The sequence below is a fragment of the Anolis sagrei genome, chromosome 2 (genome assembly GCF_037176765.1).
Source record: "Anolis sagrei isolate rAnoSag1 chromosome 2, rAnoSag1.mat, whole genome shotgun sequence".
NCBI lineage: Eukaryota > Metazoa > Chordata > Lepidosauria > Squamata > Dactyloidae > Anolis > Anolis sagrei.
Window position 1 is genome coordinate 98,437,083 of NC_090022.1, and position 21,996 is coordinate 98,459,078.

Genomic DNA, 21,996 nt, shown 5'->3' on the forward strand with positions numbered 1-21,996 from the left:
AAAAGGTTGAGAGCCACTGGGCTAAACTATCCCTCAGCTTACAACTCTTCTCAACCAATACTGAAGAGTGAGAATGATATTGTTGTGCGCCTTCGAGGCATTTTCTGCACAAGGGTTGTTGTAGGTTTTTTCGGGCTATATGGCCATGGTCTAGAGGCATTCTCTCCTGACATTTCGCCTGCATCTATGGCAAGCATCCTTAGAGGTAGTGATGGTAGTTTCTGCACAAGGTTTGTTCAAAGATTTGCTTTTGCCTCCCTCTGAGGCTGAGCAAGTGTGACTCTCAAAGTATATCCCATGCTGGCCTCTCTGAAAATGATGATGCTGTTTATTCATTCAGTTGCTTCCGGATCTTTGTGACCTCATGGGCCAGCCCATGCCAGAGCTCCTTCAAGGTCAAGCCAGTCACTTCAAAATGATATACTGATATATAATTTCAATCAAGCGATGTAGACCAGGTGTTTTGGACTTCAACTCCTAAAAGCCTACTGGAGTTGAAATCCAAAACACCTGGAGGACCAAAGTTTGCCCATGCCTGATGTAGACCCTATGGCCAATCCAAATGCTTCCCTTTCTAGTGGCCCTGACTTGCAGAAGGTGTGGTCCAAAATATCTCAAGAGCCAAAGGCTCCACAAAGGCTACTGAAGAAAAAAACACCTTGTCTTGCAACTTAGGCCATGCAGCTTTATAAAATCCACATTGAGCTGGATTATATGGCAGTGTGGACTCTGATAATCCAGTTCAAAGCAGATATTGTGGATGGGCTGCCTTGATATTCAGGGTTATATGGCTGTGCGGAAGGGCCCTCAGAGATGGTTCCTGCAGGAGACCTTGCTGGGCTTGGGGGAATGGGACCTGTCCCTGGGCAGCCCTTCTCGCCATGTGCCCCTTGCTTTCCCTCGCTTAAGCCTTGAGGCAGACTCCCGAACCACCCAGCACGATCAAGGCACCGCTGGATTGAGGCCAAGGAGCGGACTCAGCTCCGTTCCGGATCAAAGCCGCCCTGAATGAGACAGAAAAGGCGTGCTGCATGCGATGCATGGGTTTAATGCAGATATTTCTTGGGGGGGGGGGGGGTGCGTGGAGGTGGACTCCCCCTCGCCGTCTCCCAAAAACTCAAAAGCCGGTCACGCAGTCGTTGCAGCATTCTTTGCAGGACTTGGTGGCAATCCGGCGGAGGAGGTGTGGGTCCCGCGCAGAGAGGAAACGAACGGGTCACCAAAGGATCGCCCTCGTCCCGGGACGTGATGAGCCTGAAACAAAGTGAGGATTTGGGAAAGAGAAAAGGGAAAGGCAGCCCAACAACGTCCCATCCGCTGCTCGCCTTTGCGACTCGCCTGCAGTTGGAGAGAGCCTGCCAAGGCGGAGAAGAAGCAGGGGCTGCGAGTGTGCGCCGGGGGAGGCCTCCTCCTCCTCCTCCTCCCCGCCCCCTCAGGCCTCGCGCTCTCCCCCCGCCTTGACTCCCCGTCCTCTGGGCGCCATCCCTGCCTGGGGTCTGGTCCCCCCCCCCCCCCAAGCCTTGAGACTGTGACTACTGCAGGCTCCTCCTGCAATCTGCCAAAGGAGAGCTTCCCCGCAAGAGGGAGAGGGAGAGGGGGAGGCTCGGGGCTCTGCCTCCTGCGCCCAACCTGCCCTTGCCTTGCCTTGCCTTGCCTTCAGGAGGGACCCTGGCTCGCGAGGGCGGCACGCGCAAGGCTCCCGCCTCCTGCCCTGCGCGCGCCTTCTTTCCCCCCGCCACCCGTCTCCTGCCCGGCGCCGCAGCTGCAGGTTGTTGGTGCTCCTGCCTGCCTGCCTGCCTGCCTCCCTTGCTTCTCTCTTCTCTGCCCTTCCTCAAACAAGGTAAGAAGAAACCCAGGTCGGTCTTTGCTTTTTGCTTTTGCCCTCCAAGGTTTCCAACCAGCCAAGGAGCGCGACCTCTCTTGCTTTCACCGATTTGCCGGTAGTTTGGGAGTGCTAGCTTGGGCAGGAGTTAACTTTTTCTTTCCTCTCTCGCTTTTAAAGTGGAATCATTCTCTAGTGTGATGGGGACATCTTCAGTAATGAATCGCAGTGTGTACGCATCTCAAGCCACAATGGCCATAGAATCGGAACAAGCTTTAGTTACTTTGGTTCTATTATCCCAGGCCCTTCCACAGAGCCCTATATCCCAGAATATCAAGGCATGAAATCCCACAATATCTGCTTTGAACTGGGTTATCCGAGTCCACACTGCCAAATATTTCAGTTCAAAGCAGATATTTTGGGATTTCCTGCCTTGATATTCTGGGATATAGGGCTGTATGGAAGGGCCCCAAGTTAACCAAAGGCTTTAACTATCCAAGTTCCTTCTTAATAGTTATATATTTATATTGAGGGATCAGAACGGTTTAAAGACAGGCATGGAATTCCAGTGTGCGCTGAAATACATTGGCTCATTCAGTTTTGCATTTTGAGTAGTGCCCAGAATTTAGAATACAGATATTATCTCTCTTTTCTCTCTCTCCATGAGTGACCAGTTTCTTGCTTAACTGCAGCATCCTCTCAAACTTTTAAAATAAAATAAGTCTTCCCCCAAACTTGGGATACTATAATTGCAGTCCCCCTTTTATCAAATAGATTGCATTTATTCAGACTGGTTTACCTCAGGCATGGGCAAATCCAGGTGCGGGGGGGGGGGGGGGAGGTAGTGGCCCCTTGGCCTCTTTTCTGAGACCCTCCTATCTCACATCATCCTTTCCATCCTTCCTTCTCTCATTCCTTCCTTTTTCCATTCCTCCCTTCCTTACCTCCATCTTTCTCCTTCCCTTCCATCCCTTTTGTCTTTTCTTCCTTCTCCCTCCTTCATTCTCTTCCACCCTTCCTTCCCTCTTTCCTCCCCCCTCCCTCCTTCCTTTCTCTTTCTCCTTCCTTCCTTCCTTCCTTCCTTCCTTCCTTCCTTTCCCTCCCTCTTTGTCCCTCTCACCATTCCCTTCCTTCCTTCCTTCCTTCCTTCCATCCATCCATCCTTTACCTTCCTTCCTTCTCTTTTTCCTTCCTCCTTTCCTCTCAGGGCATGTTTAGTTTGAAGAAGAAAAAGTAGAGAGGGAACATGAGAGCCATGTTTCAAGATGTCCAAGGGTGTCCTGTGGAGGAGGAGGAGGAGGGGGGGGGGCTGTCTTTGTGCTACTCTAGAGACCAGGGCACAAGAGAGCAATGACTGCAAATGGCAGGGAAAGAGATTTGACTGAAAAGATTAGGAAGAACTTCCTGGAGAGCATCATAGGCAGCCTCAAAGTGTGGTGGAGTTTCCTTCTCTGGAGGCTTTTCCATAGAGGCTGTCTGTCTGGGGTGCTTTGATCGAGCCTTCTTGCATGTCAGGGGGTTGGACTGGATGGCCCTTGGAGGTCTCTTCCAGCTCTAGGATTCTAAGATTCTATACCAGGAGTAGGCAATACAGGGTCAAATGGATACACTTTCCCTCTCCCGTCCACCATCTCATCCTGATGAAAGCTGACCTTTTTGGGATCCACACTTTCTTCCTCCAAGAGAAGAGGAAGGGGAGGAAAGGGCAGGCAGGGGACTTGGGGAGAACCCCCTCCTGGCTCACCCACTCTGCTTTGGCTCACCAAGTGGCCCCCAAGTTAGAAAGTTTGCCCATGTCTGGTTTAGCTCCTGTATTCTCATCTGAGATAATGCAATCTGCAAATGTTGCTTTTGTAATCCCATTTTTCTGTCTTGGGTTTTTGTTTTTTTTTGCCTTAAGCTTGTGTGTGCTCATTCCCTTTAAGTATGTTTTTCATTTCGATAACTTGGCATGCATGTGGCCTGAGTAAGGGCACAGTCTCTAAAACACATGCCGTTTGAATCAATAGTTTTGATTTACCCCCATGCTATGCTCCCTCCTGCCCTTTTTCCCTCTTCCAGTTATTAGTCTGCTATTCCATTAATGGAGCCATGAATATTGTGATCAATAAAGAGATAACATCTGAGCATTACAAAGCTGGAACTCTATGGAGCGATGCAGTAACCAATTAATAAAGTTCACCAATGTTTTGAAATGTAATAAGAGACAGAAGAGGAAGACAAGGGCTGACAGATTTCTTGCTTTTCAGTTATCTAACTAATTAACATGTATATTTATGTGGAATTAAAATCAATATGATGTTTTCAAACTGCTGATCTTTACCCATTGGCTAACAGTGTTTTTTTCTTTAATCCATAAAAATGGGCTAAACCAATAAATGACAAAAAATACATTGTTCAACACATTTGTCCTTTCCAAACCCTCTGGATATTGAATGGAGAATTTGTTTCCTGAATATCATCATATGTTATAAGGAGCCTCCATGGTGCGATGGATTAAACCCTTGTGCTGGCAGGACTGCTGACCAAAAGGTTAGCACTTCAAATCTGGGAAGCGGGTGAGCTCCCATCTGTCAGCTCCAGCTTTCCATGCGGGGATATGAGAGAAGCCTCCCACAAGATGGTAAAACATCCGGATGTCCCCTGGGCAATGTCCTTTCATATGGCCAATTCTCTCACACCAGAAGCAACTTGAAGTTTCTCAAGTTGCTCCTGACATGAAAAAAAAAACATGTTATGGTACAAACCAAAACTGTAGCACATAGTTCTTATTTAAAAGATAGAGGCTGTAATCCTAAAACAAGCTTGTGAGGTGATAGGTCTTGTTGAACACAGTGGGACATATTTTTGAGTAAACGTAGTTATGATTTCTCTGATAATCAACATTCAGATTTGTGATGAACTGAATAGCAAACTGGGGTGAGACATAAGAGAGGGATTTAATAGGTATTTGTATGATGATGTTTATTTATACACCACTTTTTCTCCCCACAAGGAGATGCAAAGCATCTAATACATGAAAGTCACACAGTATCTTTGAAAGTCCTCAAACTTGGCAGATAGAAACCACTCACAATTTTCAAAAAGACAAGACATGACTCTCCTGAGATTTTCATGTGTCAGTAATGTGCCAGCAGGGAAATGAATACCAGTGAAAATATGCATGCTCCTATATAACAAGTGAATATAAAGGATATGGCAACTGAGTTTTATAGCTGCTTATAATGAGACATAATGTTAGCATCCAGGTTGACAGATGTTATCACTGCATAGTGTCATGTACTATTCTGTGTTTTTTCTTATCACCAAAACAGAAGTACCCAAAGAAATAACATGTTTTTCCCACTGATTTTGCAAAACAATTTTTTAATGTTATTGTTCTTAAAACAAATACTCCTTTGGCTTTTTCCAAGGTATTTCTCCCTTTCCTAGTTAGCTGCAAACAAAAGAGAAAGGGGAAAAGGATTTTACATTGTATACTTAATCTATTCATGCAGTGCTTCTCAGCCAGAGTTAATTGTAATCTAGGGTTCTGCGAGAGGCAGCTAGAAGATCCACCAGAGATAGTGAATGAAATTACCCCCTTCCCAAAAAACCCCAATGATACCCATTCTCTTTGAGTTGTCGATTTAAGAATTTGTATGCAGAGCTTCCCTGATACCCAAACAATATTTTAGTGCTTCCTATAGCGCAGGGGTGTCCAAACTTTTTAAGTCGAGGGCCAGTTCATGGTTCTTCAGACTCTTGGAAGGCCAGACTATAGTTTGAAAAAAATACAAACACATTCCTATGCACACTGCATATGTCTTATTTGTAGTGCAAAAAGAATCATAGAATCAAAGAGTTGGAAGAGACTTCATGGGCCATCCAGTCCAACCCCCTGCCAAGAAGCAGGAATATTGCATTCAAATCACCCCTGACAAATGGCCACCCAGCCTCTGCTTAAAAGCTTCCAAAGAAGGAGCCTCCACCACACTCCGGGGCAGAGAGTTCCACTGCTGAACGGCTCTCACAGTCAGGAAGTTCTTCCTAATGTTCAGATGGAATCTCCTCTCTTGTAGTTTGAAGCCATTGTTCCGCGTCCTAGTCTCCAGGGAAGCAGAAAACAAGCTTGCTCCCTCCTCCCTGTGGCTTCCTCTCACATATTTATACATGGCTATCATATCTCCTCTCAGCCTTCTCTTCTTCAGGCTAAAAATGCCCAGTTCCCTAAGCCGCTCCTCATAGGGCTTGTTCTCCAGACCCTTGATCATTTTAGTCGCTCTCCTCTGGACACATTCCAGCTTGTCAATATCTCTCTTGAATTGTAGTGCCCAGAATTGGACACAATATTCCAGATGTGGTCTAACCAAAGCAGAATAGAGGGGTAGCATTACTTCCTTAGATCTAGACACTATGCTCCTATTGATGCAGGCCAAAATCCCATTGGCTTTTTTTGCCGCCACATCACATTGTTGGCTCATGTTTAACTTGTTGTCCATGAGGACTCCAAGATCTTTTTCACACGTACTGCTCTCGAGCCAGGCATCCCCCATTCTGTATCTTTGCATTTCATTTTTTTCTGCCAAAGTGGAGTATCTTGCATTTGTCACTGTTGAACTTCATTTTGTTAGTTTTGGCCCATCTCTCTAATCTGTCAAGATCGTTTTGAATTCTGCTCCTGTCCTCTGGACTATTGGCTATCCCTCCCAATTTGGTGTCGTCTGCAAACTTGATGATCATGCCTTCTAGCCCTTCATCTAAGTCATTAATAAAGATGTTGAACAGGACCGGGCCCAGGACGGAACCCTGCGGCACTCCACTTGTCACTTCTTTCCAAGATGAAGAGGAAGCATTAGTGAGCACTCTCTGTGTTCGTCCACTTAACCAATTACAGATCCACCTCACCGTAGTTTTGCCTAGCCCACATTGGACTAGTTTCCTTGCCAGAAGGTCATGGGGGTCCTTGTCGAAGGCCTTACTGAAATCCAGGTACGCTACATCCACGGCATTCCCCGCATCTACCCAGCTTGTAGCTCTATCGAAGAAAGAGATCAGATTAGTCTGGCATGACTTGTTTTTGATAAATCCATGTTGACTTTTAGCGATGACTGCATTTGTTTCTAAGTGTTTGCAGACCGCTTCCTTAACAATCTTTTCCAGAATCTTGCCCGGTATCGACGTGAGGCTGACCGGACGGTAGTTGTTTGGGTCATCCTTTTTTCCCTTCTTGAAGATTGGGACTACATTGGCCCTCCTCCAATCTGCTGGAACTTCTCCCGTTCTCCAAGAACTCTCAAAGATGGTTGCCAATGGTTCCGAAATGACTTCCGCTAGTTCCTTCAATACTCTGGGGTGTAGTTGATCTGGCCCTGGGGACTTGAACTCATTAAGAGCGGCCAGGTATTCCTGGACGACTTCTTTCCCAATTTGGAATTGGATGTCCTCCAATCCCTCATCAACTCCATCTTGCTGAGGTTGAAGACTCTCTTTTTGTGAGAAGACCGAGGCAAAGAAGGCATTAAGTAGTTCTGCCTTTTCCCTATCCCCTGTCAGCATTGCCCCATCTTCTCCTCGAAGAGGTCCTATCGCCTCCTTGTTTTTCCTTTTTCTACTGACATAAGAATAGAAGCCCTTTTTATTGTTTTTAATGTCCCTGGCAAGTCTGAGCTCGTTTTTTGCTTTAGCCTTGCGGACCTTTTCCCTACAGGTGTTGGCTATTTGTTTGAATTCTTCTTTGGTGATTTCTCCCTTTTTCCACTTCTTGTGCATGTCTCTTTTGTGTCTTAGCACAGTTAGAAGTTCTTTGGACATCCATTCTGGCTTCTTTGCACTTGTCCTATTTTTTCTCTTTGTTGGCACGGTTTGCAATTGCGCCTTGAGTATTTCACTCTTGAGAAATTCCCATCCATCCATAACTCCCTTGTCTTTTAGTATCTGTGTCCACGGAATGCTGCTCAGCGTTTCCTTCATTTTTTGGAAATCAGCTCTCCTAAAGTCCAAAATGCGGGTTTGACCTGTCTTAGTTTCGGCCTTCCTTTGTACCTCAAATTGCAGGAGCACATGGTCACTTGCCCCTAAGGTTCCTACCACTTCGACCGCATCGATCAGGTCCTCCGCATTTGTTAGGATGAGATCAAGAGTAGCCAATCCCCTTGTTGCCTCTTCTACCTTCTGGACCATGAAATTGTCTGCAAGGCAAGCGAGGAATTTGTTGGACCTTGTACTCTTGGCCGATTTTGTTTTCCAGCAAATATCGGGATAGTTGAAATCGCCCATGACTACTACATCTCTTTTCTGTGCCTGTTTGGTCAACTGTTGGCAGAAGACTTCATCAAGTTCTTCCTCCTGGCTTGGGGGTCTGTAGTAGACGCCTACAACGACATCTTTTTGAGTCCCAGTTCCCTTGATTCTTATCCAGATGATTTCAAGCAGGTTTCCCAGATTGCTGTCTTGAATCTCTTCTGCAGCATAAGAGTTTTTGACATATAAGGCTACTGCGCCTCCTCTCCCCTTTGTTCGGTTTCTGTGAAAGAGGTTATACCCCTCAATATCTACATTCCAGCGATAGGAGTCATCCCACCAGGTTTCAGTGATGGCTATGATATCATATTTGTGGTGTTGTGCTAAAAGTTGGAGTTCATCTTGTTTATTTCCCATGCTCTGTGCATTAGTGTAAAGACATGTGAGCCCCTGGGATCTTCCCTTGAGCTGTTTAATTGGGATTATTGTGCTTTTGGTACTTGGTCCTTGTTGTGTTTGTGCAGCCCTCCGTTTAGCCTTCTGGCGATTCCCAGACATTATGGGTAAAGTAGTGTTCGGGAGGAGTGTTCCCCCTCCCCCGGTGGACCTAGTTTAAAGTGCGTCTAATGAGGTTTGCGAGTCTGTGAGCAAAAAGGTGTTTTCCTACTTGTGTGAGATGCACCCCATCCCTTGCCAGTAGGCCATCCTCCTGGAAAAGCAGGCCATGGTCGAGGAAGCCAAAGCGTTCCTCCTGACACCATTTTCTAAGCCAGTCATTGACATGTACTATTTTTCTGGCTCTTGTGGGTCCGTGTCTTACAACAGGGAGGAGGGATGAAAAGACCACCTGTACATTACATTCTTTTAGCTTTGCTCCTAGAGCTCGAAAATCATTTGTGATCTTTTGAAACGTATGCCTTGCAGTATCATTGGTTCCTACATGAATCAACATGAGGGGAGGACGGTGATAGGGCTTGAGGAGCCTGGTGAGCCTCTGAGTGATATGGTGTATTTTTGCCCCCGGTAGGCAGCATATTTCTCGAGCCATCCCATCTGGTCTGGAAATGACAGCTTCTGTTCCTCTAAGGAGGGAGTCGCCTACTACCAAGACCTGTTTACTTTCAGGAATGACAGGGCCCCTTTTGTGCAATGTAGTGTGTAGGTCTCCAGAAAAGTGATCCTGTTGGTGTGAATTGTGTAGGTGAAAAGTGTTGTCCTCCTCCTTGACATCCCCGGTGCATTCGTCAAGGACAATCCATTGAGATTCGTCCAAGAGCCTATGGTTCTCCTGTATGTGTTTAAAGTGCGTCTAAAGTGCGAACAATACAATATATAACACGAAGAACAATTTTAACCAACATAAATGTCCCATCCTTTCAATGGGAAGCGTGGACCTGCTTTTGGCTGGTGAGAGTCAAGTTAATTAGGATTGTTGTTGTGTGCTTTCAAGTCGTTTCAGACAGTGGCATATGCTGCCTCAGAGTCTGGCGTTGTATCTTTCTCTGGAGGTTTTTCAGCAAAGGTGGCATGGCCATCTGTCAGGAGGGCTTTGATTGTGGCAGGGGGGCTTATAGTTACCACCTGTTTCTCCCTTTTACTTCCCAAGGGAGGGGCTGCAGTGAAGGGTTGCCTTTTTGGAAAATGTGGGGTGGCAACTCGGGATGAAGGTAGAGTGGTGAAGGAAGTCAAGAGATAAGTCAAGCAGGTGTGGCCGGCCCTTCCTGGCTAAGCAGCTGCAGCAGCGAGTGCCTGGGGCAAGCAGGGCAATTGGGGAGCCTTCATTTGCAAAGAAATAAAGAAAATGAAATGCTAATATGCTTAATGGTGGTATGTATACATTGTATTAAGATGTTAAATATATGCATATGTGTTTTTCAAAATACCACGTCCTTTCCTGTCATAGATATTGGTTCTTCATTGTTGCATTTTTGGAAAAATGGTTAACCGTATATTCTGATAATAAACATTATTTTTTAAAAAAATAAAGAAAAAGTTTAAGGGGAAGAGAGGGAGAGACAAGGGGCCACTGAGACAGAGCCACCTGAGGAGAAGGTGATGCATAATCAGGAGGAAGGGATGCAAGAAGCCATCATTTTTCTCTCTTTCCTCCCGAGGAGCCCACCTTCTCCAGGACCCTGATCCCCAAGAAGGAAGGCAGGAAGTCAAGAAAGGGAGGGAGGAAGTAAAGGAAGGGGGGGCAGGAGAACGAGGCCCAGTGGAAATCGGCTGCAATTGGCCCCTGGGCTGGATTTTGGACATGCCTGCTCTAGAGTAAAAAGGTTACAAAAGTCTGTATTAACGATTTTGGCTGTTTTAGCCACTGTGCTAAATCAAACTATCATCTTGTTTGAACTTTTAAAATAGAGAGTTTCATTATGGTAGCCAAAATGGAGATTTGATGAGTTTCTTTTCTTGAGATGAGTTTCTTTTCTTGAGATTTATACATACATGAGAGAGAATGAGAGATAAGTCACTAGTGACTTAAGCATCTGGAGAATTCAACCCTATGTTTTTTTTTTCTACATGTGAACAAGTGGCTATACATTTGTACAGTATATGGGAACTGAAATGTCAGAGAATAGACACAGCTAGTAACTAAAAAAGAGGGAGGGGGGGCATGCTGTCATTGATAAGCTATGTTAATACCTCCTAGTCTAAAATGTTTCAGGTCATATAGGTGAAGATAAACATTATGCTGATGACCATTCTGGGAACGTTTGGTTCTGTTACTATGTTGAAACTTCAGCTTGCGTGAATTATAGTTTCCAGAGGTTGAAAAAAGTGTTCTGAGCATAAAAGATGAATAATATTTTGTTGGAAAAAGTTATCTGTGTAATAGAGTTCTGGATAGCACTATTGGTCCTTGATACATCCGAAGTACCAGTATACAGATTATTGATTAATTTGAAAATTAATTATGGAGGTCTTTGAAAAAAACCTATGGGCCTGGCAGTTCCTTCTGTAGGTTCTGAAAAGTTCATAACTCAAAAATCCCAAAATATTTTCAAACCCTCTTTTATAACATCTGAATGTTCCCATCATCTGCCCCACTTCTCGCTGCTTTCTTAAGCCTCTCCTGGGGAAAGCCACAGGTGTAAGCTAAGAGCACCCATGTTCACAACTTTCATTCCCAAATATGCTAAGCAAGTAAGGCAAAAGTTGTAACTTCTTCTTGAATGACACTCCATGAAGTCATACTTCACTGGTTTGTATTACTTTCCGTGTTTTTAGTCCAGTGAGGACCTGTGTGTATTTAAATCCTACTGAAAGCAATACTGCTTAGATGTAATTTTATACTGTTGTGTTATAAAGAATATGAATTGGGACCTAAGTGTATGTTATTTTAAGGTCTTGTCTAGTGTTCTTGAATTAGAGCATACAGCTTTTCTTTGTGGTTGATGTTGGAGCATGCAAGGAATCAGTGAGTGTGTGTGTGTCAACTGTAAAATAAAATGCATGAAGCTGACTGGTCAGGCAATGCTCAGGGAGAGGGCTGAGCCTGGGACTTTTGGTTACCGTTATATTTTTGTTCAGGCTTGAGCTATGCACATGCAGAGTGAGAAGAGTGAAGCGCAAAGAGAGAGAGAGAGAGAGAGAGTTTGGAGTGTGCTCATGCTTCATGAGCTGCTGAAGGGCTTTATCCACATTGACAAAGAAGGACCATTTTAAATCTCATAAAAATACATTATGTGAGTTGTTGCAACTGATCACATTGTACATATGTTGTTCTGAACTAGGAAGAGTAAACTACTTGTTCTTTATTATTCACCTACGTGGCATAGTTTCTTTCTCTGGCAAGGCAGTGCGTGGGCTAATCAGAAGTGAAATAAACCACGTGGTTTATTTTATATTACGTCACAGGTAGTACCACAACATAGCTAGAAGACAGCTGGGACATTTTGGTGGCTGCAAAGAACAGAAGTTTGTAAGAGTGAAGTGTTTGTAATAAAAAGATGAAATTTGATCAAATGAATGGGAGAAGCTGGGATCAGAAGTGGAATTTGTTTTTTATTTGGAAATGTATAATTGTATTCTTGGATTAATGGCATTTGAGCCGATGTACAGAATGAATAAATAATTAAAGTCACAAAATCAAACAATACATAAGATAAAATAAAAAACCAAAACATAATCATAAATGGAAGATGCAAATGATCTATGTACCAGAATCCATAAAAATGGTGCAACCGTCAGCCGTAAAATAAGGTCTGTCAGCCTTTATTAAATGAATAAATAACATTTTGAAGTTAAGAGATTAAAAGTGATGAAGAGTAATTCCCTCTTTTTATGAACCAGCTTCTTCTTGTGAAAGCATATGTAATCATATGAAAGTGTTTTGGTTAGAAAGAGCTCTTTAACAGAAAGATACCTATTAGTCTGCTATGTAGGGATAACAAAGTTGCAGGGCTGTCACTTCTCTAGCATTTAGGAAAAAGTATGCAGCACTTTAAAACACATAAAACCCAGGCTTAATGTCCAGACAGAGCAAGCTAAGCTAAAGCCATTGCCAAGCCAATAGAAACAGAATTGAAATAGAGCTTTGATCTTGTATATGAACGATTCATGTTGATTCCTAAACCATAATCCTTCCTGAGCTGAGAAAAAAAGCCGGCTCAGACAATAGTCTCAGAATAGGATTCCTATTACCTTTTGGTTTCATATGCTTCTGTAACAGGTGAATAAATCTCCCTTATCTTTAGTAGTGCTTCCAGCCAATTTCTCCAACTACCCTCCTGCTTTCCTTCCCATTTTCTTTGGATAGACTTAAAACTCTTTTCATTGCCCCCACCCTGACTTTGTAATGATTTTCAGTCAACTAAAGGAGACCAAGGTCTGCAAAGTCTTAACTGCTTATGAAGTGACTTGGCAATTTTCACCCCAGCTGGAGTCCTATAAGAATTTTAAGTGGGCTTCCTAACCATAAATACAATCCTGTTTGCGGTTCTTTCTGAATATTTGATGGTCCCTCTGATTTGTTTTTGTTTGATTTTTCCCCCCGTGTCAGGAGTGACTTGCGAAACTGCAAGTTACTTCTGGTATGAGAGAATTGGCTGTCTGCAAGGATGCCTGGCTGTTTGAGATTTCATCATCCTTATGGGAGGCTTCTCTCATGTCCCCGCATGGGGAGCTGGAGCTGACAGAGGGAGCTCAACCCAGTCTCCCCGGATTCAAACTGCTGACCTGCAGGCACAAGGGTTTAACCCACTTTACCACCAGGGGCTCGGAGCAGTGGGTTAAACCCCTGTACCGGCAGGACTGAAGACCGACAAGTCGCAGGTTTGAATCCGGGTAGAGGCGGATGAGCTCCCTCTATCAGCTCCAGCTCTTCATGCGGGGACATGAGAGAAGCCTCCCACAAGGATGATAAAAACATCAAATCATCTGGGCGTCCCCTGGGCAACGTCCTTGCAGACGGCCAATTCTCTCACACCAGAAGCGACTTGCTCCTGGCACGACAAAAAAACAAAACTCAGTGGCTCCATTTGATGAAAGGTGTAGATACACTGCAGAATTATAGCAGATTTAATACCACTTTTACTCTTCCTCAGCTGAGGTGCTGTGTGCAATTTTCTATGGCAAATTCCAGAATTCTATAGCATTGAGCCATGGTGGTTAAAATGTTCTCAAACTGATATAATACTATACCCGAAGATACTGCATCTCTTTAACAGCCACAGAGAACAAATTGATAGCATGCAAAGCAGTTTTCTAAATTATTTCCAAAGTTTGAAAGTTGCTGTATGAGAATCTGGGGCCTCCCTCACTCCAAAACATGTCTTACATATAATGAAGGTAAGAAGTGAACTGTGCTCCTCCTTATCACAGTGTCTTCCATCTTTCCTTGCCACCTATTCTATCAGAGCCAGCCTGGCTACCTTGCATCAGGGAGAAGTGACCTGCTCAGGCAACACTGGGAACCACTGAAAGCAAAAAAATTAGATGTTCTGAGGAAGCAGGAAGATCTTTTTTAAAATTGTTGTCCCTCCTGGATAGTGTTTCAGCACCCTTCTCAAATCATGACACCTATAACCAAACCCCTTTCTTTCTGTTGCATGATCAGATCTTCCCTTTTTATTCTGAAACTCTTGACTTGAATCTTTTAATTTTACTAAAAGCATTTTAGAATTGCATCTCAAATACATAAAAAACGATCATGCAGATCTTCTTCCCTTCATTTACTGGTCCTACCATGTCTTGCTTGTAAAGAAGGAATGCCTAATTTATGTGGGTTAACGATTCTCAAATACGGGAAGCCTCTCACCGTGACAAGGTTCAGTGCCCTTCAAATTTATTAGATGAAAGATTCAATAAGATCCCACAAAACAATCAGTGGTGGCCCTTCAAAAATATTGAAGTTGAATCTACCTTATTTGCTTTGATTGTGAGCACTATCAAGACACCAAAAAAGAACTAATATTCCCAACTATTCAGACTTTCTCAGACCCAGAATCTCCTTTAAGGATCAAATATTGTTTACAGAGCAGCTAGTTAAACTTTAAATTTGGCAATTTTACTAGAGCACTTATAATAGTATAGCTGTATTGTTTACTTTCAATATTTATTTATTTACCTTATTTATATTCCGCCTTTCTCTACCCCGAGGGGGACTCATGGCAGCTTACAAGTGGCACTAACATAGTGCCTAGAAACATACAATGTTGACATAAAATATTTTGAATTAAAATTTATAGAAATTCAACATGAAAAATACATTCCAATGCTAAAACACGCCACCCATGGATCAGAGTCTAAGGCCATTCCGTAGTCAATTGCACGTTATTCCACTTCAAAGTTATTGTACTTCATTAGTTCTCAAGAGTAATTGCACTATATTACTTCCCAAAAGCCTGCTCCCAGAGCCAAGTCTTTACTCTCCTTCTGAAGGTTAGGAAGGAAGAGGCTGATCTAATGTCGCTCAGGAGGGCCATCACTGAGAAGGCCCTGCCTCTCTTTAGACATTTTACTGTGCATTGTATGCTTTCTTTAAAATCAAATGTGTATTTTAATTTGAGGATTTTATACTTTATTGACTGCAAATGAAGATGACTGGACACAATAAAGAGTCTTGTGTCATTTTAAAGGCTAACACATTTTTCTGGGTGCCAGGTTTTTACTGGTGATGAAGTGAGCCACAAGACCACAAAACCTGGCACCGGTAAAATGCATAGGCCGTAGTCCTTCAAATCTTATGCCAAATTACCTTGATTATGGTTAATCTTAAAAGTGCCACCAGACTGTCTGGTTTTTCTTGGGGCTGAATCAGACAGCTACCCTCCTACAAATTGAATTTCAAATCATGAGGCTAGAAATATTGTTTTAAAGGCAGGGACAAATGCTATAATAGTATTTTGTTGCATCTGCTGTTTCTCCTGTTAACAGTTTTCCCCTAATATTGAACCAGGAAGAAATTAATGTGTTCCTTTCTACGAAGATATATCTGATAATATTTGACACAGCTGCAAATCTCTAAATCATGGTTAAGACATTGAAACTGCTGCAGTAGATCTTATCTGTGCTGTGACCATCTCCCATGTTAACTAGGTTTACCTTTAGATGATGTACAGTATTATAAATCTATTTCAAACCTTGCTTTCAAATCATGGTTGCAGTGGGAACTCCCCGTGCTGTTAACTACTGTTAGTATTAAATGTCTAAAGCCAATAAATAAAGTAAGTGTTAAATCTGGGCCAGAGAATTTGGGCCTAGATATTTTATACATGTGGAGAGAGTTTTGTAATATTTTATCTGCATCTCATCTGAATGAGGGGCCTTTAAAGTTTAAGTGTAAAATTAAAATGTATTTGTGTGTACTGTGAAACCATACTTGAGTGCTGAACTGGAATTCTTGGAGCACCACTCAGCCACGGGGACCCACTGGGTGAAAACCTAAGAGGAAGGCAATGGAAGGCAATGGCAAACATCTTCTGAATCTTGCTAAGAATATCCTATAACAAGGTCATTGTATGTTTGAGTTTACTTGAAGACACATAATAATAACAGTGTTATCTTTTTATTTGAATCTTATTGATGTCAATCACTGCTTCAGTCTGATGGAGAAAACCAGTCACTTCAAGAACTTTTAGAGATGGTTGGCTCCAATATGGATATTGGTTGTGTTTACAGTTATATATCCATTTTATTATACTTTGCAGGATATAGTTTTGCACATTTCTTGCTATACAAGCCTTGTGTCTTCACAGTTTAATTCAGTGGTTCCCAACCTTTTTTTGACCAGGGACCACTTGACCAGGGACCATTCTCCAACATCACTACCAAAAGGGTTACAGATCAGTCAACTTTAGATTTGGTTTGGTTATTTAGGGTGCTGATTCAGAAAATTGCATTGGATAGACCACATCAGCTCTAGTTTCTGATACAGAACATATACCATCCAGTAGTCGCCCTCTGCTTGCCCACAGACAACCATATTTAATCATCTAGAGCTGATGTGGTCTATCGAAGGGAGTGAGGCTGGTCAGTGACAGGGAAGGGGCGACAGGTAGCACGAAAGGAGTGGAACTAAAATAAATAAAGAGGAAGGAAGCTCACAGACCAGATTTTTGTTTTGTGGCCCACTGGTAGTCTGCGGCCCACAGGTTAAGAACCACTGGTTTAATTTAATGCTGCATCTGGCGGTTAGTAATAGGAAACCCATGTTGCTATCCACCACATTACATTCCATGCATGTTTCTTTTCTATCTTTCCTTAATAGAGTTAAGTTATGGCTGCCAGAAAAAACAGCATGATCAACCTTTCAAGTGGAAGTGTGATCTAGAGGAGACCAGAGCTTGGAAATAACTAGTTGCATATTATATTGCTTTCAGATTTATACTGGTTACTTCCAGTTGTTTTCATTTTCCTTTCAGTTGGAAACATCACATTATAGCTGTAATTGAATGTGGGATCATGTCATTCCTTTTTTCCTTTTTCCTTAATAAAAGTGGCAGTAGGAGAGGTCAAACCTGTCCTCAAGAGTGGCTCAGCAATTTCTTTTACATAACTGAAATATATAGGCCAGAAAAAAAATATTATTTTAAAGCAAGCATTTCATTTGCATTCAATATATGCAAGGTCGATACCATATTAATTATGTTTACACATAGGTGCTTGAAGTTATTGCTTCCAAAAGCCTTAACAGACAAATCTACACAGCAGACTGCAGAAGATCCAGTGAATTAAGCTGTTATAGGAGAAATATCTATCTTAATTATGCATTGCTTGTGCATAAGCATCTCATAAAATAGTTAGTGATTGTTTAGATGACTGTTTAGATGGGGAGGCATCTTTGTGTATAAAATGCATGTTTTTGCATGCTATTACTACAATGAAGTTTTAAAGTTATTTAATTCTCTACAGGGTCACTCCTAGCTATTTTTCGTGTCAGAAGCGATTTGAGAAACTGCAGGTTGCTTCTGGTTTGAGAGAATTGGCTGTCTGCAAGGATGTTGCCCAGGGGATGTTTTGATGTTTTACCATCCTTGTGGGAGGCTTCTCTCATGTCCCTGCATGGGGAGTTGGAGCTGACAGAAGGAGCTCATCTATGGCCTCCCTGGATTTGAACCTGCAACCTGTCGGTCTTCAATCCTTCTGGCGCAAGAGTTTAACCCATTGTGCCACTGGGCTCCTAGCTGAAAGCAGCAAAGAGTAGATAAAACAGTTCTGTTGACAGTGATGATGTTGGTAATAATAGTAATGTGGGATTTTTTTTGGGCTATAGAGCCATGTATATAGCCCGAAAAAACCCACAAGAACCTAGTGATTCCAGCCATGAAAGCCTTCGACAATACAATGTGGGATGTTCTCTGTTCCTTATGTTTGGTACCAAACAGAGGGAAGATTTCATAAACAGCTGCAAGCCAAGCCAAAGAGTAAAATATACTGCTGTAATAAGAAGGCAGCCACATTGGCAGAAATGTGTGTTAGCATTACTTCTATGTATCCATAAGTGGCTCTTTTCTACCTCCTATATCATATTAACAGTTGTCAAGATGTGATATATTTGTGAGCTTCTCTTATCTGTTGGCTGCCATTGAACTGAACTACCTTTCTTTAATTCTCCAGGGTCCATGGGCAGGAGTGTTCACGATCTTTGAAGTCTGAGTGAGTTAATACATTAGCCCATAACTGGCTACAATAAAGGATGGTGTAAGTGCAGATCTTCCAGCGAGATCCAACATGGGCGCAAACACCTCGAGCAAGGCACCAGCATTTAATGAGAATGATGATGGTAAGGATGCAGTTGTGTCCTGAGTCCCTTTTCCTAGTTGTGCTAAGGGAGGAAATCATGCATCCCTCCAAATATTACTGGACTACAGGTCATAGCAGCCCTTTCTAACCAAGGCAAATGGAAAGCAATAATATAATTCATTCAATATCATCTGGACAGTGGCATGATTCACATCTCTCAACTAGTCATGGGAAGGGAATTACAATTCTATGGTGCAGGTCTCATTGCAGAACTGATACCCAGTCAAAAGTCAAATATTGGTATTGATTTCATTTTATTTATTTGGGATGTCTCTTTGTTGTTGTTAATCCTTCGTTTGGGAACTATCTGGACAGATTTTGTGTGTGGTAATTTGATTTGCAATCCAATGCTTTTGGGTTATCTTTCTTTGAAGCTTTGGGTTGTGACTAAGGTGCAGGGTTACAACACTGCTAATGGCAGCAAATTCTGTTTTCCTTGAAGGATATGTTGTCGACTCTTGATACATGAAAACATTTAATGGGGAGGGAATTCAATTAATCAGTTAATTGAGATCCTGCTTTTGGAGTTATGTAGAATTCTTTTCTTTTCTTTTTAAAGAAACACAGCTTTCATCTCAGAACAAATTCACAGTTGGAGATGTGTAAAACATAACATTCTGTGATAAAGTAGCTCATTGGGTAAGATGATGGGAACAGCTTTGTATTTGGTTGTTTCTGTCCTGTCCATGAAGTCCTTCTCACACTATCTTGAGCGGTGTGGCTTATTTTAAAGCAGTGGTTCTCAACCTGCGTGTTCCCAGATGTTTTGGCCTTCAACTCCCAGAAATCCTAACACCTGGTAATCTGACTGGGCTTTCTGGGAGCTGTAGACCAAAACACCTAGGGACCAACAGGTTGAGAACCACTGTCTTAAAGTGTTTTGTAGTGCTAGATGGCTGTGTTCACAAGAGCAGAGTTCATGGTGTACATCCATATTCCTAGTTTCCTTCCTTGATGTTTCCAAAATGATGGATCTGAATTTAGTCAGGGTACTCAAATTAGATGTTTGAATAGTTATAGCTTCAGTGGGTCCACTCTTAGCATGATCTAGACCAATATTTGTATTTGTGCTTGTGTGTGTGTATGAGAGAGAGAGAGAAAGAAAGAGAGAGAAAATGACAATAATGGCAAAAAGAATGTTATAGTAAAACTGAAGAAGGATTTTCTCATGAATCTTGTGCAAGTTAAAGACAGTGGTTCCTGAGATGATGATAGAGAACGTATAGATAAAACTTAAATAGAAAGCAAAGACTACTTGAAAAGATAAGGTGATGTCTTTTTAAGCCAATTTATTTACAGATAGAAATGTGCATACATATGTATACACAAAGAATTACAGAACTCTTCACTAGTACCATTATATCACTTTGATTATACCTTATTTCATTTTTATTTGATGGGCTTGTGATGCATTTCTGTCTATTGTTTGATTTCATTGCACATATGATATCATTGCTTTTTTTCAATTCTTGTGGGTTGCCTACATTTGAATGAAAGATGGGGCAGAAATGATTCAGATAAATAAATAGCTGTTGGCAAATTCACAGCCATGTAGAGCATGGGTCATGTCCATCTAGTATCAAGACCCATTACATAAATCTTACTTCATTTAGCTCTTTAAATGCATAAAATATGATGAAGATGAGCAAACTTCCCAAAGCTACTCTTGCGGAAATATTTGGGGGGTGATATTTTTTAGCCAACATGAAAGCTCAGGAAAATTGTGCCCATTCATGCCCACTTTGGAATAAATGGTTCTAGCATTCTGTTTGGACTGAAGAAAAATGTTGTAAAGTGAAATAGCCATCTTATCTATGGGTATACATTGGATCCACTGTATCTGTGGTAGATACGTTCCAGGACTCTGAGGATGATCAAGTCCTATTATATAGAATGCCTAACAAGATATGAAGCTGGAGATAGTTTGAGGATCTATGAAATGGCAAGAGGAATGGATTAGTGCTGAATACTATGTTTGGATTCCTGCTATTTCACAGATCCTCAGCCTCTTTCCAGCCTTGAGTCTAGTTAATTCACTACTTGTGCTGTGTATTGTGCAATGTCTTTTGAATCCATAGTTGGATACATCCACAAATAGAGAGCCCGCAGATGCTGAGGGCCAACTGTATGTTTTGGGCCCCCTATCCAGCTTTTCTCCCCAGACTCCTTTCCCTGTCTCCATAGGATCCCCAGAAACATGTTTAAGGTGCATTGGGAGAGTCATGGGGAATTGTGCAGGGGTGAAAGGAGGCTTGTTCTTCGCAGACATTGGACTCCTTTCCTCACCACCTTGTTTCATAACCAGTTGGTATAATGCAAATTATTGGAGTAGCTTCACTCTTATTTGCTTTCATTTGTGTGGTGGAAAGCTCTGAAGTTCATTAGAGATTCTTCCATCCAGCCAAGAAGGATAGACAATTGGGGAAGCATTAGAGGGCTTGCTAACTTTGTCTCCATTTTGAGATCAGCTTAACCTAAAGTTTACTCTGAAGTTGCTGACATTGCTATTCATGATGGGTATGGATTAGATTTTCTAGCCCTTAGCATTCAAGTACCAACAATGTTTAAAATACTATATACCCAGTAGTATCTCTTAGCACACGTCTAGAATCATAGAATCATAGAATAATAGAGTTGGAAGAAACACATGGGCCATCTAGTCCAACCTCCTGCCATGCAGGAAAAGCACAATCAAAGTATCCTTGGCAGATGGCCACCCAACCTCTGTTTAAAAGCGTCCAAGGAAGGAGCTTTCACCATACTCTGAGGCAGAGTTCCACTGCTGAACAGCTTTTATAGTCAGGAAGTTCTTGCTAATGTTCAGGTGGAATCTCCTTTCCTGTAATATGAACCTATTGTTCCGAGTCCTAATTTCCAGGGCAGCAGAAAAGAAGCTTGCTCCCTCCTCCTTATGACATCCTTTCACATATTTATACATGGTGATCATGTTTCCTCTCAACCTTCTCTTCTGCAGGATAAACATACGCAGTTCTTTAGGACGCTCCTCATAGGGCATGGTCTCCAGATCTTTGACTATTTTAGTTGCCCTCCTCTAGACACCTTCCAGCTAATAAATATCTCTTTTGAACTGTGGTACCCAGAATTGGACACAGTATTCCAGGTGAGGTTTGATCAAAGCAGAATAGAGAGGCACCATGACTTCTCTCAATCTAGAAACTATACTCCTTTTGATGCAATTGGCTTTTTTAGCTGCTGCATCACACTGTTGGCTCATGTTCAACTTGTTGTTCTTGGAGACTCCAAGATCTTTTTCACATGGACTGTTGTCAAGCCAAGCATCCCCCATTCTGTATCTTTGCATGTCATTTCTTCTGCCTAACTGTAGTATCTTACATTTGTCCTTGATTAAATTCATTTTTTTAAAGTTTTGGCCCAGCTCTCTAATCTGTTAAGGTCATTTTGAAATCTGTTCCTGTCTTCTGGAGTATTAGCTATCTCTCCCAATTTGGTGTCATCTGCAAACTTCATTATTTATTTATTTATTTATTTGTGGTATTTGTATACTGCCCCTCTCAACCCCGAAGGGGATTCATAAGTATGGCCTCTAAACCTTCATCCCAGTCATTAATAAAGAAGTTGAACAGTACTGGGCCCAGGACTGAACCCTGCAGCACCGCAAAAGCTTCTCTACATAGCATTCATTTCTCTGGCATTTCCCTTCCCCATGACGTCCTAATTTTGCA

General features: G+C 42.4%; 1 protein-coding gene across 3 annotated transcripts in view; it reads left to right on the plus strand.

The window, feature by feature from the left end:
• Positions 1-1,537: 1,537 nt before the first annotated feature.
• STK32A (serine/threonine kinase 32A) overlaps positions 1,538-21,996 on the plus strand; it is a 107,847-nt gene continuing 87,388 nt past the window's right edge. Inside the window, exons 1-2 of one of the 3 annotated variants that reach the window (XM_067463711.1) lie at positions 1,538-1,840; positions 18,107-18,272. In XM_067463711.1, coding sequence (XP_067319812.1) covers positions 18,221-18,272 — 52 coding nt within the window. In that variant the 5' untranslated portion in view covers positions 1,538-1,840; positions 18,107-18,220. Of the gene's footprint in view, positions 1,841-9,833; positions 9,872-18,106; positions 18,273-21,996 lie in introns of those variants that run through there. The other 2 variants (XM_060765136.2, XM_060765137.2) reach the window with 2 other exon arrangements.